Raw genomic sequence first — 10952 nt, forward strand, 5'->3', positions numbered from 1 at the left:
AAATTTCCAATTACTTTAAAGTTGACGCCCTGAAGTGGAGCATAACATAGATAGGAGAAAGAAACCACTGGCGAATGACAATGACACCTTGCCGCATGCTGCATAAATCCCATTTGAAGATGACAAAATATTCCTGGAATTCGGACCCTCTCTATTCCCGTCTCTGTCGCCCGGAGTGCTGCCATCTCTGTCTCGTCCTGCGTCCATCATTCTTCATTTAGTGACCCGACACCAGGATAGGATGTCAGCTGCTGTTCACTCTGGCTCTGGCTCTGGCTCTGGCGCTGGCTCAGCATCATCATCATCATCGATGTAGCTCCATTTTCAGCACATCCTTGGCATGGGTGGTGAGGTCCTTCGAGGAGGAGGTGGCTGGCGGGGGCTAGGTGAATGAGCAACGCATGCGGAAAGCAAACAAAGCGCGACAGGCGGACAAACAAACATCCAACTGACAGGAGAAATGCGCCACTGAGGAGGATGAATAGGGACGCGGGGCTCGGCGCCAGGGGGAGGGTTAGGGGTGTGGCAATGCGGAGTCAACAGTCAAGCGGAGCTTGCGGTTCCAGGACATTGCACCCCGTGGTATTTTCTTTCAATTTTTTCCCTCAATGTGCTGCCTACATTACAGCGCCAATGCAGAAAGGATTGAGGGAAATATTTAAATTCCACACGTGAAAAAGTAATTAAACCAACAAATTTCGTTACTCTTATGAGAGTTTTGGTTTGGTTTTAATTTCAATATTCTTTCTGTCTCCTAACGCGAAGCCTTCCCGCAAAAACCATCTCTCCACTATTGCGAAAAATGCAAATCCCACTCAGCCGCATGTACACTCATTTTGCCAGGCTTACAGGGCTTACAGGGCTGCCTCGTCTAATTACTTAATTACGTGCGCCGCTATCGGAGGGACGCAACAAAGGACGAGGCGGAAGTCCTGTCCGGGCTGGACAGGAGAGAAGCCAACAGGAACCACCGAAAAAGCCGCAACTGGTTACACCTGCGGCCGGACTAATCTATCATGAGCCATAAAGCGCCGACCGGGAGCGGAGGATGCTTGGATGCCAGGATGCGGGACTGGCTGTAACGGGAGTGCATTGCGAGCTGTCTGTTTAGTCCTTCCCCTCGCCCACCCGCCTTCCAGGCCCTCCTTTTTTCCGTGTTGATAAGCCGCATTGTGTCCGGCGAGTTGCGCACGCGGCTTTTGCGGCTGAGTGGACGGGGCAGCACTAGAAATGTTTATGGCTCCGCGGAGAGTTGTTTTTCTTCGTGTAATACTACACTGAGCCGAGGGTTTTGGTTACTTTTCTCGTATCATAGCTGGCTATGGAAATATTTTCTCCAGGTGCAGGACACAAACAGTGTGTCCTTTGGACTGGCAGTGCCGCAGTTGTCATTGGCCGACGTGGTTGCCATTCGATCCCCAACGAAGCGCCCAAAAGCCTTTTGTGTCCTCCTGTTCGTGGAAGGTGGAAGAGTGTCAAAATGCCGACAAATAGGTTGAGAAAGGAACTTTGTTTAATAACAGGCTTTAATAACAGATAACAGGTTTAGCAATCTAAAGTCCATAGATCTCACTAGATATGACCGCAGCCTGAAAGTATGCAGTTGAGCCACTCTCCTTGGACATAAAAATATGTAGCATACATTAGAGGGCCGGAATTGGCTTCTTTGCTGAACTTTTTAATAAACTATTCTGCAGCGTCGACAGATGGAACTTATTTTCTTGGTGACTTGCCAAGAGCCGAAAAGTGTCTCCTTTAACGCACACACTGTCTCCTAGTCGGAGTCCTGTCCAGGACCAGGACCCTGAGAACAGAACAGAACCTCTGCCAACCGACAAAAACAAATTCCCAAAAAATATCACAAAGTCTATTCGAGCGAAAACTGATTTGACCTTTTCGGGGAGAAACAAAGAAAATATTTTTTGTCAGCAAATAATGCAAATTGATAAGCCTTCGGGGAAATATTCCAATTGGGTAAATGGCTGTCGGGAAAATGTTAAAAAATATCACGATTGCCCCGCGATAATTTGGCATGAAAGGTGAAAAAAACATAGAACTGACAATCCAGATTAAATGTCCGTTGAATGCACTTTTGCATTTTTTGTCGCCCAATGGCATCCAATCAGCTCGATGGCTTCATCCTTAATTCTAATAATAATTCCGTTTATCATTTTATTTTTAAAGCAGAATGGCTTGGAATAAATTTAATTTTCTGGCCAAGAAAGGTGCGGAAAACCAAACAATGGCGACCCAAGAAATTAATTGAAAAGAAAAAGGTTGACTTGTTTTTTTTGTTATTTTTTTAGAGGGGAATCTTGGACAATTTCGAATCAACAAAAACACAAATTCGCCTTTGCACTGCGATATAAATTTGGGAAAAAACCTCCACCTCAAATATTATTTTTTTTTTTCGTTATACTTTTGCACAATACAAATTTCGTCGCTCGCAACGGACTGAGGAATAACCGCTTCGTCCTTAAAGGCCGAAAAGGCCAAAGGGGCCCAACAGACGGGTCCAATAACAAAGTCACTTACCACCCGCCACCCTCCCACCTCCCAGCTCCCGCTCTTTCGCACTCAAATCCGAAATGTAAGGGAAGCCAACGTAACACCACCACCATATATACAACAAATATGGGCGCGGTCCAAAATCAAACATTTGCCACCGTCGGCGAAGGAGTGGCGACCGCCAGAGGCCCGGCCACTCCTGATTCTCCTGTCAAAGATGCTCCTCCGGTCGTGGTTGTGGAGGCTGTCACAGTAGCGGAAGTGGCGGACGCGGTGGCCAGCTCTGAGGGGAAGGACACGTACGGCTTGAGGGTGCGCGGCGCATTTGCCCCGGACGGCAGCGGCTCCCTGGCCCTCAGCTGGTGCTGGTGCTGCAGGATGTGCGGGCTGATCACCGGCATGCCGGACGTTATCCTGTGGTGGTCACTGAAGAATGGATGCTTCAGCGCCTCCTCGGCGGAGATCCGCTTCTGTGGATTCACCTCCAGCAGGCGGGCGAGCAGATCGTAGGCATTGGCGGGGAAAATGTCCAGTCCGTCGTACATCTCCAGGTGGTGGGCGCTGTGCCGGCACAGGCAGTTGAAGGTCGGCTGCTCGCAGTTCCGGCACAGCTCGGTGCTGCCGTCGGCGCGCCGGTAGCGCCTGTGCAGCTCGGGCGCCAAAAAGAAGTCCGAGTACCGGAAGCGCATGCATACCCGCCGCAGGTCCAGGGCGGCCACCTTCTGGCTGAGCATGATCAGCCGGTCCAGCATAAAGGCCGTCTTCCGCACCGTGACGTCGCCGAACAGATTGATGATCTCGGAGAGGGCCGCACAGTCGTTTGGAGCCTTGAAGAACGGATGCAGGGCCGAGAGCATCGAGAGCATTATCACCCCGGCAGCCCAGACATCCACCGCCGTGGTTTGGTGGGGATACCGCAACAGGACCTCGGGCGGCCGATATCCTGGAGTGCCGGCTCGCGAGGCGTGCATATCCTTCTTGGTGTTGTTCGTGTTGATCACATAGCCGTTGGGGTCCACATTGGGGCTGGTTAGGCGCAGGCGGTTCACCAGGCGCAAAGTGTCCGCCTTCTGGGCGGCGATATCCTTCTTGGAGAGGTGGGCGGTGATCTGCTCTCGCAGCTTCTGCATGTTCGCCATCGGATCCACGGCGGGAGAGGTGACGCCACCGCCCAGGGCTCGCACGCGTCGATTCGCCATGTAGTCTTCCGCCTCAGCCTGGGCCGAGTTACCATCCTGCAGACCTCCGGCGCTCCTGCTCTTCTCCATGTCCTTCATCAGGGCCGACACGGCATTGGAGCTCAGCTCGTTCGACTGCATCACGGTGCCGTCCTCCGCTATCCGCTGGGCCAGGCCGAAGTCGCACAGCAGGAACTTACCAGTCCGCCGGTTGTAGAGGATGTTGCTCGGCTTTACGTCCCGGTGGATCACATTGAACTTGTGGACATGGCGAAGGGCTATCAGAAGGTTCCGCAGGTAGTCGCGCACCTCCTGCAGGCTGAGCTGCCGGTATATGTCGTGGAACCGGTCGTGGGTCATGTAGGGCATGACGAAGGCCACGTTGTCGTTGTACCGGATGCAGCAGTTGATGCCGATCACGTTGTCCACCCCGCCAATGCGGAACATGCACTCCAGCTCTCGCAGGATGCGCTCCGGGTGGTTGGTGGGGTTGTGGTGCTTGATGGCGAACCGCCGTCTCTGGGTCTCCACCAGGCTCCTCTCGCGCTGCAGGGTACCCAGCAGCACGGTGCTAAAGGTGCCGCTTCCGATGCGGCAGTGCACATCGAAGATCTTGCTTATCTCCGGAATGCTCTCCTGCAGCTCCTTGAGGGCCTCCTCGTTCTTGTCGCTGGCCTGCATGTTCTTCTGCTGCAGGGCTGTGAGCTCCTTGATTGCTGCCCGCCGGTTGATTTTGGCCAGTTTCTCGGAGAGATCTACGGTAGTCCTGGAGACCAGCTGCTGGTGCTGCTGTTGCTGCTGCACCGACTGGTGGTGGCGACTTGAAACGGAGGCGTGTATGCCCGAGCTAATCAGGTCGCGCCTGCCGTTGAAGTACCGATTCATCAGCACCTCCTCCCGATCTTCGTGCAGGGGGTTGGCTACTCTCCTGGTCAGCTGGCGGGTGGAGCGGTTTCTGTGCGAGGTGTTCGTCGTCGTCGTCGTTGTTGTAGTCGTTGTCGCCGCGTTGGCGGAAATTCTCGTTCCGGATGCAGGCCTGGCTGTGTTGGAAGCTCCAACACCCATGGTTCCCGTGGCGGATATCTCCTGGTGGGGCGTCACTCGCATGGGGTAGTATATCGATTGCGATTTGGACATAGACGGCTGTGGGTGTTGCTGTCGCTGCTGCGAGGCCTTCTTGTCCATTTTGTCAATGAGAATTTTAGTAAACATTTGTGCGACCCATTTACGGCTGAAGGATATAACAACGGGACACGAATTTTGTCCTGGTCCCCGCGATCGACTCGATAGTTTCTGTCGCTCGGCCACGTCCTTGGTCCTTGCAGTATTTGGCCCTTGAAGTTCACCCTTTAGTCCTGTTTCCCTAGGGGGTGGAGCGCTCTTAACCTGACACGCGCTGAGCCGCGAAAAAACACAATAATTTCGGATGTATTCAGGGGGTTTTGTGTTCGAATTTTGTGCTAGAAAATGCGAGTTACTAAATGGGGAATCGGGTACTAAGAAAACTACACGGATTTAAATTTTATATGGTGGAATTTTGACAAGAAAATCAACTATTGTTTCGACTGTTCGACTGGGAATTTAATTAAATACAAAACTCACAGCCCCACCAAGTAACATTATTTTCCTCGAACTTTGAAGAGTCGTTGCAAGTCCTCTCAAGCTCATATATTCATGGTAACTTACTCACTTAACGGCTTTTCATATTTCGCTTCAGCCAGTCAGCCACTTCAGCCAGTCCATTTATCTTGGTTCCTGCCCAAAAAACTTCCTTTCCAGGATAACCTTTCCCAGCTGTTGCCTCCGCCGAGTTTGATTGCCTGTACGGTGTCGCCACCTAGCGGCGTGCTAGTTGTTCCTGTTCCTGCTCCTGTGAATGCAATTTACCGTTACAGGTCCTGACACTAAAACTGTCCACCCCCGCCCAGACACATAGCCCGCCGAAAAAAAGGGGCTAACAAAACCGTGTCAACATCAGCTGCCTGTCCACTTGTTTTTCACTTGATGCCCGAAGTTTTTTTCTGGTAGCAGTTGCTCTCGTGGGCGTAGCTGGCCTCCCAACTCCACCGGCCCCCATACCACTCCCTCATATTTCATTTTCGCCCCGTTTATTAGTTTCAGCCATTTGAACAGAAGTCGGCGCAATGAATGCATTAAAATATCGTTTCCTAAAAAGTTTTCAAATATTTTACCTTCCCAGGTCACACTGCAGAAAATAGTTTCAAGAGCTATACTATTTTCAAGTGTTAGCTCTAGGTATTTTTCTCAGTGCATCCGATGCTTATTAAATTTGTATAAATCAATTGCACCACTGCCAGTTAAAAGTGGCTCTTAGAAAGCCATTTGGCTGTCGAAGAAACAAATGGCGGTTGAATTTGTTCGCTCATTATGAAGGCTTCCGGGAAGACGAGCGAGGAGAGTTCTCCAAGGAAGTCCCTTCTTCGGAGCCAAGTAATTGGCCAACAAGGCCAACTGGTTAGATGGCATTTAAGAGCAGGAATTACAATTACCCAACGCCTTCCTCGGCGTTGTTTTCCTTGGATTTTCCCCAGGTCTGCCCTCCTGCTTATTCACTGCCGCCTCTCGGCCAGTCAACTGCAACTGGCTCCTCCGAAGTTTGCGCAAAACTATTGTCAATTGGGCTCGCTCCGTCCCAGCCAAATGCTCAAATTCTCAAATGGCCAAAACAAAGCACAATGCAGCACAACACTTGGCTGCTTCCTCCTTCCGGGCACCACCTTCTACACCCGCCCATAGTCGGGGGAATACTCCCGATGACCGACTTTCCACCGGCGCCTTCCGCAGCGGAGAAACTTTCCCGGCCAAGTCAGTTGGGATTAGCTCTGATGGCCGAAACCGGTTGGCTGTGTGTGTGAGTGGGTGTTTGGCGGGAAGGCCGCTTCAGTTTAGAGCCAGGTTAGACAACTGCAAATTAAGCTCGACAAAACGATTTGCCTAGATTGCCGTGTACAAATAGCTTTTGGCTTGGGCTTGCGGTTTCGAAATACCCCGGTAATGTGGCGATATAAAATGGAATTACATGGAACGGAATTGCCAAGACTCTGCCAGAGACGGCCAAAGAGACAAGCCTTTTCCGTCCCTTCATATGTGAGTAGTGGAGAGTAATTAAAAGCCAATTATCGGGACATGATAAGATTGTGACATTTTTACCCATAATGCTTGGAACTCTTGACATCATGTTCTATGTTCTGATTCTGCTGGTTAACCTTTTTTTATTACTTCTTCGGAAGATAATATTGTTGAATTTGACTCATGATTGTGTGTCTTGAAAGACATATACACATGGACTTCAATGGCATATGGAGTATGTGGGCTTAACATCAGAGCATTCTTGGTTCATCTCTTCAAAATAGGGCCTACTCACAGGACAGGAGCCTTTTCTACCACTAGAGCATTCGTAGTACTCTTTGCAGCCGGAATCTAAGACTGCCATGTTGGATGCATACACATTGCTGCAGCGGTTATGGGGACATCTGTATAAACCCGGGGAAGCGCACTTGCCCCACAACGGATTAAAGTGAGTTCCCATGCCACATTTGTTCCAAATCCCGATAGCACTCTCACTTTCACAGACATAGTAACCGTAGCAGGTTATTCCGTCAGGAATATACCGCGTAATTGTATCTGGATGATCAGCAGCTGATGCCCATCCAAGCAAACAAGCGTCATAACTTTCATCTCCAACTTGGAAGATATCATCGTTGGGGCTGTCTGAATTTCCATCATTTCTCGACCATTTAGCGCAAATTTCATCTATTTTGTCTCCAAGAACCTGAACACTCAGTAGGATCAGGGCTCCCAATATGATAGTCCTTGGCGTGGAATCTATGAAAAATCAGATACAAAAGGATTAGTCAGAATAAGGGTATAGATTTCTGAGTTCGAACCTCTCATTTTACAAAAACGAAAACCACTAGAGCATCAGATTCGTTGCGAGCTCCAATAAACGCCAAACTCATCCCTTTTATAGACCTTTCCATCCGATATCTGTTAATTAAAAACTGTAAACATGTAGATAAGCGCAGAGGACAAGATGTCTTTCGAATTAAGCTTTTTATAACAAGATTGTGAGTTAGACAACACGCTCACTATTTAATTAACATTTAATGGGTTCTATCTCTTGATTTTATTGTACAAAAACAGATAGCTTTACCTTAATTTCTTAAAGGCCTTCACGGAACTCACGTGGCGTGTCCCTGCCGCTGCCTCCTGTGATGCCGACTCATATTTCACTTGACTAACTATCCCATTCCGAATGGCGGCCATCTAAGCAATTGCCGCCCACACGGCCAGCCCCCTCCATAAACACTGGACCCATCCTGCCACCTTAATCCCCGCATTCGGCTCCTTTGTCTTGCATTTTGGCCAGACCACTCCCCTAACTCGCAACACGTTGCGGTTGAAAGGGGCATGTGGAGCGTAGCTCGGAATGTGAAATGAAAGGGGCCTGCCGGAAAGGCGCCGGTAGAGGGGAGTGGCAGCGGAGGGGCGACAGCTCGGGGATGGTTTAGGCACTCGAAATCTTGTATGGGCCGGACACCCGTCGCGTTGCTTGTTGATTGTTTTGCCATTTTGCGGTTGCAATTGATGGCCCAGGTGGTGGGGAGCGTTGCTGGACTTTGCCGATGACCGCAGATCGGCGGGGGTTCTGGGTTCGAGGGGTCCGAGGTATCCTGGCACTGGCTGGGGCGAAAAATGTGTTCCAGTCTTAAAGCCTACCAAAGTATCGTTTCAGCCACAGACGTGCCTCGTACGCCGGAATGAAAAACTAAAACTACGAAAATAGCCATTGGATAGGCACTTCTTTGGCTTGAATTTCGGAAACGTTACAATTCCGGAGAATAGGCCGGATACGGGTGCCTGTCTGGGTCTGTTTTACTCCTGCCAGGTACTTCCTCTTTGTTCGTAATGTCTGTCATTTCTATTGCTTCGGGTATTAGGAAGGGTATCCCAAGTCCAACATGTCCTGAAATCAAAAAGAACAATTAAGTTTCCATTATACGCCAAGGTATTTAAAATTGTTTTACAAACTTTATGATTAAGCTAGGTGATTATCTTTAGAGTATTTTTTGGTAAGGGCATCTGGTAGTCCTTAGCGTAACCCAAATCCAAAACTATTCCTCGTCCTGTGCCTTTTGTTTGAGCATGGCTACCTTGCCTCAGCCTGAGGTAAGCCGAAGTGCAATTTAATTTCCCCGCCGATGATTGATGCTACCAGGCGGAGTCTTCAGTCCCCAGTCTGTCATGTTCGGCCCCTCCTACCTGCCACAAGGATAATTCCCCACAAATAGCTAACAAATTTTGCCTGCCAACTCACTGAGGAGTCCAGAAGGGGAAACCACAAACAGCAGCAGAGGGACACTTTTTATCGCCGGCCAGGTTAACTTTTAAGCAGAGCAAAGCGAGGACCAAACAAGGACTTGTAAGCCAAAAGAAGTCCAGGACTCTGCCGGAGATAAACAGATTTATTGTGCTTAAGGACGCACATTAAATAGGTCCGAGGTGCAGGGAGATGGAGCCAGGCTGTAAGCCGAAATACCGAAAGCAAGTACAAGGACAACGATAAGGACTGCGAAACTGCCAGGACTGTTTATAGATTTTCGGAGTCTCCAATTAGCGCTTGGAAAAGCGGGGAAGAGCAGCGCAAAAGCGGCGGAAATTAGGCGAATAAGAGGAGCACAAGGACATTGGCTGCAGTGTTCTGCCACTTTGCCTCAGACTAGAAATCGTAACAGTTGGCAGGAGGATAAGCACTCGGGCTGCGAGACAAAATTAACCACAAATGAGGACAGCTCCGTGCCGTGCTTGGCGAAAACTTTCGCCCATCGAAGTCGAAAGCAGGTGAAAAGGATGTCGCGACTTTGAAACGCTTGGGTGGCCAAGGATTTCAGTGGCTTCCAGGACAGCTACTTGCCACCGCAAATGAGCTTAGTGGATGTACCATCCCAGCCACTCCAAGTCCGCAGGTGTTTTCCGCCTTAAGCTGCCAATGTCTTTATTGCTGCATGTTTGGCTAAATAAGACCTTATTGAATTGGCCGAAGGTACTGGGTTAGGGTGTCCTGGAGGAAGCTCAAAGTGGCGAGAGGTTATACCAATTACGCCGAGCTACCATGATAATAAAGCACAGAACCTACGTCTGATTAGTAATTGTTCAAATTCAAAGTTTAACTTAAAGCACAGTCTCCAGTGAAGTCTGGAAAGTGCATTTCCTAGTCTTTCTACCCGACGTCCGTCCCCACTCGGCTGCAACCTTCAGGCCACCTTTGGAGCCAACTAATAGCCGCAACGACGACGACTTTGTCACACTTCAGTTAACGGGCAGCCGGGGGAGATGCCCGCAACCACAACAACAATATCCATAAAAACAAATAACAGCTAGAAAGTTGTCAAGGAAAGAGTGCGGCAGAGGGGATCGAATCCAGGACCGAACTGCAATTTCCACCACAAATCGAAGCTGCTGGCGTTGCTGTTGGCATTGCTTTTAAGCTTAGTTAAGAAGCACTTGGAAGAGCTTTTCCTAAAGCTGCACAAATGTCCTTGTGCTCGTCCAGCGCCTGTTGGCCACTTTTCCACACTTCCGTGGAAATTGTTGCTTCGCTTCACTTTATGCTTGTCCGAGTTGTCGTCGGAAATTGCTTATTTATTTGGCCTGGTCTCTCGGCCAACAATGCCAACTCAGCCCGAACAAAAAATACCTCGAATCGAGATCAAACATCTAATGGCATAATTCTCGGCGAGTGTCTCCCTGCGAGCGATTCCCTGATGAGTTTCCATGTCCGAGCACTGGTCTGGTTTCTCACTGCAATGGCTGACTGGATGGCTGACTGACAACTTGTCGTTTGTTACTACAAAATTCAATGAATATTTCCTTGGCTGCCAACCAGAAAAAAATGCAGAGCCATTTTATTGACTGCATTTTCCACATGAGATTTGCAACTCCTCCCTGGGAGGAGCCACAAGTGAAAGTGCCTGAATGTATTTTGCATGCGCCCGAAACGAGGAAGCTGGGAAATGGATGGCTGCAGGTATTGTAAATTTTCCGGGCTTGTCAACCAGCTACTTGCCCAGCCAGAGAGCTGGGCTCCAGGAATTTCTTTCAATTTTCCATCCCCGATCCTAAATTCTTAATTGCAGGGTCGTTGGGCTGGGAAGTACAGAGTGGCCTGCAAAAATTGTTTACACAAATATCAATAACAATAAATTGTAAATTGTAAATATAGGGCGGAAAACAGGGGAATACAAA

General features: G+C 49.4%; 2 protein-coding genes across 2 annotated transcripts; both read right to left on the minus strand.

The window, feature by feature from the left end:
- Positions 1-2277: 2277 nt before the first annotated feature.
- On the minus strand, positions 2278-5262 carry LOC6497867 (cell division cycle 7-related protein kinase). Its single transcript, XM_001961569.4, has one exon. The coding sequence runs from the start codon at positions 4896-4898 to the stop codon at positions 2652-2654; it is 2247 nt and encodes a 748-aa protein (XP_001961605.2). The 5' UTR covers positions 4899-5262; the 3' UTR covers positions 2278-2651.
- A 1660-nt stretch (positions 5263-6922) lies between these two features.
- On the minus strand, positions 6923-7683 carry LOC116654955 (peritrophin-44-like). The gene is made up of 2 exons (XM_032451789.1): positions 7595-7683; positions 6923-7532 (listed from the first exon to the last, which is right to left on the minus strand). The coding sequence occupies exons 1-2, from the start codon at positions 7599-7601 to the stop codon at positions 6997-6999; spliced, it is 543 nt and encodes a 180-aa protein (XP_032307680.1). The 5' UTR covers positions 7602-7683; the 3' UTR covers positions 6923-6996.
- Between the last annotated feature and the right edge of the window lie 3269 nt (positions 7684-10952).

The sequence above is a fragment of the Drosophila ananassae genome, chromosome 3R, assembly GCF_017639315.1.
Source record: "Drosophila ananassae strain 14024-0371.13 chromosome 3R, ASM1763931v2, whole genome shotgun sequence".
NCBI classification, from domain to species: Eukaryota; Metazoa; Arthropoda; class Insecta; order Diptera; family Drosophilidae; genus Drosophila; species Drosophila ananassae.

Excerpts from the sequence above, each read along its gene's own strand:
- LOC6497867 (XM_001961569.4), bottom strand. The coding sequence starts at position 4,898 with ATGTTTACTAAAATTCTCATTGACAAAATGGACAAGAAGGCCTCGCAG.